General features: G+C 31.9%; 1 protein-coding gene across 1 annotated transcript in view; it reads left to right on the top strand.

Moving 5' to 3' along the window:
- Positions 1-1,250: 1,250 nt before the first annotated feature.
- LOC145331987 (uncharacterized) overlaps positions 1,251-8,786 on the top strand; it is a 29,820-nt gene continuing 22,284 nt past the window's right edge. The window contains exons 1-7 of the mRNA XM_080176883.1: positions 1,251-1,384; positions 2,694-2,746; positions 3,136-3,222; positions 4,145-4,226; positions 4,508-4,590; positions 5,152-5,262; positions 5,419-5,475. Of these exons, the coding sequence (XP_080033009.1) occupies positions 1,346-1,384; positions 2,694-2,746; positions 3,136-3,222; positions 4,145-4,226; positions 4,508-4,590; positions 5,152-5,262; positions 5,419-5,475 (512 nt within the window). The 5' untranslated portion in view covers positions 1,251-1,345. The remainder of the gene's footprint in view (positions 1,385-2,693; positions 2,747-3,135; positions 3,223-4,144; positions 4,227-4,507; positions 4,591-5,151; positions 5,263-5,418; positions 5,476-8,786) is intronic.

Genomic DNA, 8,786 nt, shown 5'->3' with positions numbered 1-8,786 from the left:
GAGTAAGACAATATAGTAGATAAATTAATCTTTCTCCTTAAGTAGAATACAATTTTGTGCCTTTTTTGAGAAAGAATTGGTTGGAAATTTATTTGAACATTGTTAATCATTTTGAAAATATCATATAACGCACGATGCTGTGAGTATTGGTGCAAAAAATATGACGTAACAAAAAAAATTAGCCAATGAGAGGCCACTATAAATTTTACCATTGGTCAATAACGGCCTCTCATTGGCTAATTTTTTTTGTTACGTCATATTTTTTGCACCATTACTCACAGCATCATAACGCACTCGAAAAGATTAATTTCCGCTGAATCAATACCGGTTCTAACCACGAAGTAAAGAATTAATAGTAATGTTTAATGTGAAATTAACTAATTGTTCAGCTTTTAAACATTGATATCTTTTTTTAAGTGAAAAAAAACTGACTGTGTCAAATGTCGTCGGTTTCTTATAAGTTTTTAAAAGAAATGTTCGAGATGATTTGTCAACATTTAAATAAATTCCAATTATTAAGTCATTAAAATCCCACTCGTAGAATAGAATGCGTTGCCCCCCCCCCCCCCCCCCCCTTTACAAAAACAATAATTGGCTATCCCTATTTTAGTAGCAAATTTTAGGGATGGAGGGAACATTGGACTGTTTATTACACTAGTTCCTAAAGTTTCATAATAACGTTTTTTATTCGTTGTCTAAACAACTTTGGGGACTTTTAATGAATTTAGATTGGTTGGTTTATCAAGTTGAGTGTCCAAAGAGTAGAGTAATTTTGTGTATCATCATTGGGGATGTACATCAATTTATCGGCCATAGTCTTATTTCTTAGATCCCGGGAAAATCTACCCAATAACTATGTCCATTCTATTTATACACTCTACTTATAGGAAATAAATTTCTTTAATTTATTACTTTCAAAATTTTATAACGATTTTTAGTGAAGTAGGAACATCCAGCAGTTAAATAGTAGCTTTGCTCATACAAAAAAGGAAGAATAAACAGAATTATTTTAACTAAAAACTTCTAAGAAAGCGGTTATTTCCAGGTATAAGTTATAACCGACATGTGAAATAAATCTTAAATAATATTTGGGGGGCAAATGGAGAGGTCGTCAAATTTTCTATATGTTGCGACAGCTGAAAACCACGTATAGGTTTCGTGAATTTTGTATAAATTTATTTCGTTATTGGTATAAGCTGGGTTATTTTACTTGTCCAATTTAAATATTACAGATAATGCAAAAATATTTTGTTATCTCAAAGTAATAAAATATTTAAGTTTTTAGTAATTAACAGCCTGTGCTGCACATATGGAGTGATTTAACATTGCAGTGATAACAATTAAAATGAACTTATCTTTTTTTCTATTTCTCTTATTCATAAAGGTATTTTTATTACTCTGTTTTAAATCCGCTTTGAAATAACTAAAATCTTTTTTAAAAGAAAGTTTTTTTATAGTGCCTATAAAAAAATGACGTAATACTGGCCTATCATTGGTTAATCAAAAACTATACTGGCCTGAAATTAATAATTTAGTCATGATTGACTATTGACTTTGGGGCGTGGTGACGCTTCGGGCACAAGTCCTATCCACGTCACCGTTGAACATACTCTGCGTTTTAAAGTACAGAGTAACGCACTTAATCGCCTAGGGTATCAACACCCATCAGAAACCAACCCTTTGATTGCACGAACTTTGTCTGAGAAGTCCTAACTGTGCATGGTAATGAGACTAGTTGCGCCTGTTTTGGGCCAAGGCATTCCCCCTACTCTAACTATTTATGTCGCGCATCTGACATAGCAGCAGTAGAAACCATTTTAACGTCTTCAGTTATGACGCGGTGTCGGACCAAGATTCGAACCTATCACATTCACGACGACGAGCGGATGCGCTACGTGTTGAGCCACGGTTGGCTGATGATTGGTCCTTCCTATTGTATTTTTTTAGGCACTATATAGAGTATCTTTTAAAAGAAACAAGGATGATAAAATCCATAAAAATAACTAAGATGCTTTTCTTACGCGGTGCCTAATAGTAATCATTGTATAGTGTCAGAACTGAATAATCAGAATATAAATGTATTGTATAAGAGTCAAAGTAAATTCGTTAAAAAACTACTTGGTACAGGATAATGTTTATGGACAAACTTACATTTTTAGGACTTGATTATAGAGTTGCTTCGCTTATAACATTATACTTTGTTGTCCCAGGAATCAATATACCAAAATTCAGATCAATCGGATGATTAGATCACATAAAAATTTGTTGTTAAAAAAGTAAAAAATCAACATGTTTAAAATAGACGTACGGACATTTTGGTTATGATTATAGAGTTGCTACGCTTTCTAAATCGTACATAACTACTAAAGGAATCACCATGCAAATCGATGTTTGAAATCGATAGGACAATTCTAACATGCCTAGAACGAAAAAAGCTACCCGTTACGGCTAATTATAGAAAAGCTTCGCTTTTGAAAATAAAGAAAGGGATAATTAAATCATACAAAAATTGTTCTTAAAAATTGTTCTTAAAACATTTTTCAAAAGAGTTGCTACGTTTTTTTGTATCTAACTGTTATAGAATTGCCATGCCAATTTGAAATCTATAAGACTCTTCTAAGATTATTCAATTGACCGACTATTTAAACGGCCCAAAGTTTTCAAAAGCTTAATTTTTAAATTAATTTGTTTAGGAAAGTTTCTTGCTGACACCTGAACAGAAATGTCCTGATTGTTCTACAATAAGGTAGAAAAGAGTAAAAAAGAGTGACGCTACTCTATAATTAACGTTGTCTGTCAAAATAGGGAAAACGAAATTTCTTTGGCTGCTATTTAAACAGTTGAAATTTCAGTAAATGCATGTTTGACCATTTGCTTTGCTACCTATGAACGTTGTTGTAATTGTTATTTAAGGGTTTAAGGATGTATTCAATGACGCTGTAAGTTCAGATCTAACGGCAAAGGATATCTCAGACAAGAAGCTAGGAAATCCAAGCTTTTTTGGGGTGGGGAGAATGGGCGGTAAGGGTAAAACCCACATTTTGGATGTAAACAGCTATAAACTCACGAAACTAGTTGTTAAAGATATCTTAAAGAACATATGCAAAAATATTTAAACCTTATCTATCTATGTAGATGTTCAGAGGTGGAACAGAATGACTGCCCAGAGGGAACCATCCTGACAGAAAATGTTATGCTCGGCTGTTGTCCAGCTTGCCTAAAGTATTGCATAATTCAAGGATATTTATGTCCAATTGTAGCGAAGCATTTCAAACACTAACTAAAATATTATATTGTATTTCCTAGTATGGTACCTATATGAAACTATATCTATGGGGCATGGTGTAACTTTTAGTTCTTGACCTTACCCCACACCTTTAAACATACTCCAGTCTTATGAGTGTGGTGTAAAATGGCCATTTTTCAAATACACAACCAACCCTTAGATTCAATGTCATTTGTCTGGAAGTCCTAACTGTGCATTGTAATAAGTTGCGCCTGTTTATGGGCCAAGAAATTCCCCATACTCTTATATTAATGTCACATGCCTGACATAGCAGCAGTAGGCACAATTTTATCATCTCTAGTATGAACTGGTGTTGTCCAAATTAAAACCTGATACCTACCTGACAGCCAGCAAACACATTACTGATGCCATGGGTATTAAGATATATAAGTTTTTAAGATTTTATAAAGAATTTTAATGTTAGAGGTAGATTTAAAATCTGCATCAAATTTTAAGGATTTTTTTTATAAAATTCGTTATTTGTATAATTCTTTATTTAAAAGCACAAATCAAATTTAAGTTAATTAATTTTGACATCCGTGATGGGTGGATTTAAAACTACCTGCGCTCTAATTGGTTGATTGCTGTACGACACTTAAGCTTCTCCAATCAGAGCGCAGATAGCTTTCAATCCACCAATCACGGATGTCAAAATTAATTAACTTAAATTGTATTTCTGCTTTTAGATAAAGAATTATACAAATAAACGAATTTTATAAAAAAAATCCTTAAAATTTGATTTCAAATCTACCTCTAACAATAAAATTCTTTCTAACTTATATCTTAATGAGTATATATTTATGTAGATACTTTAAATGTAATATTCCTGCATATGAAACTAGTTATTTAATTATCTAGATACCTCGAATATGATGACCCTTGTCCTGGTATTGGATGGGAAGTTGATCCTGTCACTTTTGCCATAACAAAGCAATACATGGTAAGTAAACATTTCATAAGCTAAAGGATTTATTTGAATTCACAAGAAATCAATTATTAGATGTACTGCAGTATGAAACATTACTTTTTAAGAGATTTTGTTAATCTCTTATTGGCTTAAATTCCAACATTTCCAGTGTACATAAACTTTAAATACTTAAATGAAAGGCCTTATGCTATTTTATTTCTTTCATCTTTATATTCAGACCCTAGAAACTATGGATGAAGCTCCTAGTTATGTTACAATTGCTTATACACCTTAAATAAACAATTTATGTTTAGACTTGGGGTAGCTACAAAAAAGATCTAGAAGAGGTGGTACCTGGATCAACATTTAGAGCCTACTACCCAGATCAATTCATAGAGTAACTTTTTAGTTATTGACAATTGCTCTGAGACAGGTTTATGAGACAAAAAAATGAAGAATAAACGCCCCCCCCCCCCCCATTCATTCCCCTTGCCCTCACCTCCCTTTTCCTTCTCTGCATTAATGCGGCATTCTTTTTATAAAACCCACCTCTGTTCCATGGTAATCTTATCCGCATATTTTTTTCTATTAGAGAGGTTACGCGGCAGGCATGTGCGCCTGTGTGAAAGATAACCAAACTAAATATGCAACCTCCATTGTGTTTGTATCCCTGTATCCTATTAGATAGGTTACGCGGCATGTGCGCCTGTATGAAAGATAACCAAACATAAATATGCAACCTATCTAATATGAGATGGAGATACCAATACAACTGAACAGCTCTATGATATCATCATATTATGTTAGTCTTATACCAAAAAATTTTGAGTCCAAAAGCCTTCAGATTGACTCAATAAGTCCAACTAAAAGGAAATATCATTTTTTTCCATTATTTATTCCACGCTTAACTGTATATTAAAAGATAAAAGAAATATTTAATTTTGTTTGTTCTTTTCAGGGAAACCTTTGAGATGCCCTGCTCAACGATGACAATAGTCCAAAGTACATATGGTAACAAACATACACTTCCTGAAAGATATTTCAAAGCTGAATGGGTCAAATCAACCAGGCATTGATGGATTTTTCTGGTTTACAATAACGATTACAATTTAAGAAATAGAGGTTAAGTTTGTGCTGTTGAAATGATTTGAGAAAAGGTCATCAAGAAACAGTCCTTGCCTTTTTTTAAAAAAGTCAAATATCCATCAACCTTTTTGAAACTTAGAAATTCCAATTTGAGAGTCCCAGTTATACAATCAACAAGATGTGCACCAAATCTTAAGTAAGTAAATTAGCATTCACAGAATAGAGAGGAGGTAATAAGATTTTTTAGTTAATTGAAAATAGCTTGGGGGCAGTCAACTTTGGAACCCGGTATTAGTGTCTTAGAAATTATCTTAGTGACGTAACTAAAAACGAGGGATTAGAGGGGAGGTGGGAAAGGTAACCCCTAAAAAAGAGATGGATAATAGAGGTGATTGATAATTGATAATTGATAAAGAAAATGTAGGAAATAATTTATACTCTCTGTACTTTCTACCATAGATTAATTAATTTGTATTTTCTAGACAAGGATGACAACATCCATAAAAACGAAGCACAAAAATCAGAAGGTAGAACAAACGCACAATAGCTAGAGTGTCAGAACTTAATAAGCAGAATATTAATTTTGAAGTCTAAATGAAATTGCACATAAATTTGTTGCAAAATTGCGTAAATATAGCATACAGTAAAAGGACATACTTCCGTGCAAAATTTGAAATCAATAGTATAATTCTAATATGTCTAATAAATGTTGTCAAAAAAAGGTTGAAAAAAGTCCGCATATTTGATTAAATTTTTCTTAAAATCCGCATATTATGTTGATATAAACTATAATATATTATCACTAGCAGTAACATCACTAGAAGCTTTTAGGGTGGTAAGGGGGAAAGTTCATTCTTCCAATTTTCAATTTAAGTTTTAAAACAAAGAAGTAAAATTGCGGAGATGGTACTTTTTTTCTAGGTGTTATTTTTTTTGGAGAGTGGAGAGCCCTCTTCCTAAATAGTTATAAACTTCTCTATACCTATAATAAGCTTCACTGTAAAGAAGAACCCTTTAGGTTCAGCGGTTAACAAGATCCGTTGCTACAGTCAAAAAAAGCTTAGCTTACTAATTTATATAATAGGATATAATAAAGTAACAGGATGTCTGTTTGTCTGTCTCTTTGTTTGTTTGTTTGTCTTTTTCTTTTAAAATCTAGAAAAATAAATTGGTTTATTAAATTGGACTCTCTCCTCCTCAAGTGCCCCAAGAGGCCTCTAAGGCGTAGTAAAAGAATGTTTGTGTGTGTGTGTCTATTTATATGAAAGGATCTTCCTAACTAATATGCTTCTCCTTTGCAGGGACATAGGTCATAGGTCATGGGAAGGTTTTTAACTATTTTAGGATAGGGTACCTGCACCCTCACGCGCTTAGAAAAAAAACCACCAACATTTTTTAAATTTTTTTCTTTTAAAACTAAATTGTCCTTTTAAGTATATCTGTCAGACAGACAGACAATAAATATATGGAGCAGATCTGAATAAATATAAGGTATCTTGACTAAAACTTACAGCTGGCTATCTAAAAAAGCAGTCGTGAAAATAACATTTCTCCAACAATAAGGTTTTTTAAGCATGACCGACAGTCAGACAGACAAAATAATGTATAGAGTAGATGCAGGGGGGGGGGGGAAGGGGTGATTACTTGAGGGCACCCTCAAATTTTGGAAGTCGTTAAGTAGATGCACATATATCTTGGGTATAGTCCCTTTCATGACAATGCCTCTTAAGGGACGTTTCTTGGTATTTTCACAGTAGATTTTATCCTATTTCTAGCCACTGCGGGGGGGGGGGGGCTCTATCCATGCGGGGCCATTTTCCTAACCCTGCAGGGCAATCACCTAACCTAACCTAAAATAATCCATCAAAAGCTACTGTAAAAAAAAATACATTAAAACACCTCTTAAAAGACCTTTTCACTTAAAATTTCAGTTGTCTTTCTTCAATAGCAGCCAAAAAACACACAAAGCATGTTTTAAATGGACGTACTGACTTTCTGTTAACAATGATAGAGTTGCTTTCTAAATTATACCTAACTGTCATAGGAATCATCATGAAGAGTTTGAAATTGATAGGATAATTCTAACATGTCTTGTTTAATAATCTAAAATCAATTAATAATTTTATCTAATTTCAATTTCAATTTATCTATGAAATAAATGTAAAGCTGTACAGGTTAAGGCTACTATCTGACTCAATACATTTCTTTTTCTCCTCTTTTTAGCAACCGAATGAAAGTAATTCGTTTCAATTCCAGATAATTATAAGAATTGGTAACATTTGCTTAGATATTTATTTTATAAAAACATAGCAAAAAAAATAATAACCGTATTATAATACAGGTATTAAATATTTATATACAAACAATAAAATTGAATATGAATAAAAATTAAGGATAGATCAATCAAATAATAATTATGTACAGTGTCAAAGGACTAAACAATCTTGTGAGAGGTAATATAACTTATGCATTTTAAAAAGATATTTATTAAATAGACTGATTATTTAAAGACATATTTGTTAAATATGTTGCTCTACTGGATATCATTACCCTTGTTAGAATGTACCATTCATAAAGAAGGTTATTTTTTAATGGCAAAACTGTTTAAGCTAGCTTTTTTAACAATTACGTTCAAATTCCGTTAAATTTATTGATATAAATAATCTAATAATTGATTGTTTTGTTTTTATTCGTAATTGTCTTTTTTATATATACATTATTATGCTTAATTAAAAATTTCTGATAAACATCTCATTATATTTAAAGAAAAATTAGCTGTCTCTAAATTTAATATAGAAATAAAATTATTATGGAAAATCAATTGATTTTTCATGGTAACAGAGGTGGATACTTAAAACATTGTCGACGTCTTGAAGTCTTGCAGTCTTCAAGTATTTTGGCAAAAAGTAATTCTTAAAAACTTTTTCTTGAAGAGCTACTCTTTGAAGACAAGTCTTTAAGTAGGTAGTTGAAGACATCTTCGAAGTGTTCTCAATTTACATCGAACAGTGTGTGTATGTTAGTCTGTAAAATAGGCACTTTCCTTCAGTAGGGAGTCATAGGGTGACAAACAAGTATTTTTACAATTTTTTTTATTTAAATATTTATTTAATATTTCCACGGATAGTAAAATTAAATATCATAAGTTTATTATCAATTGCTATTTTCCGAGGGACCGAAGCTTTATTTTATTATTCATTGAAAATTGTTTGTTATACAATACAATATCCAATTATAAATGGTTTTATGCTATTTTCTACCCTTCAAATATGGAGTTCCTAAATGCTAGGTGAGAAATCGCTTGTGATTTTCATTTTGAAAAAATGTAAAAAAACTTAAGAAAAAAAGTTGTTAACTCTTATAATTGACAGGATACTAGGTGGGAAAGCAGTAGGATTTTTTAACGGAAAATTACGCGAAACTACACAAAACTTGACGTGTCTTCAAACGTGTCTTGAGCTGTTTTTAAGAAGAGGTAAAAATCTAACCTAGAGTCGTGGAAGACTG

This window comes from Acartia tonsa, chromosome 11, assembly GCF_053477335.1.
Source record: "Acartia tonsa isolate MP-2025a chromosome 11, ASM5347733v1, whole genome shotgun sequence".
In the NCBI taxonomy this organism is placed as follows: Eukaryota; Metazoa; Arthropoda; class Copepoda; order Calanoida; family Acartiidae; genus Acartia; species Acartia tonsa.
This window is presented reverse-complemented; position numbering and strand designations above follow the sequence as displayed.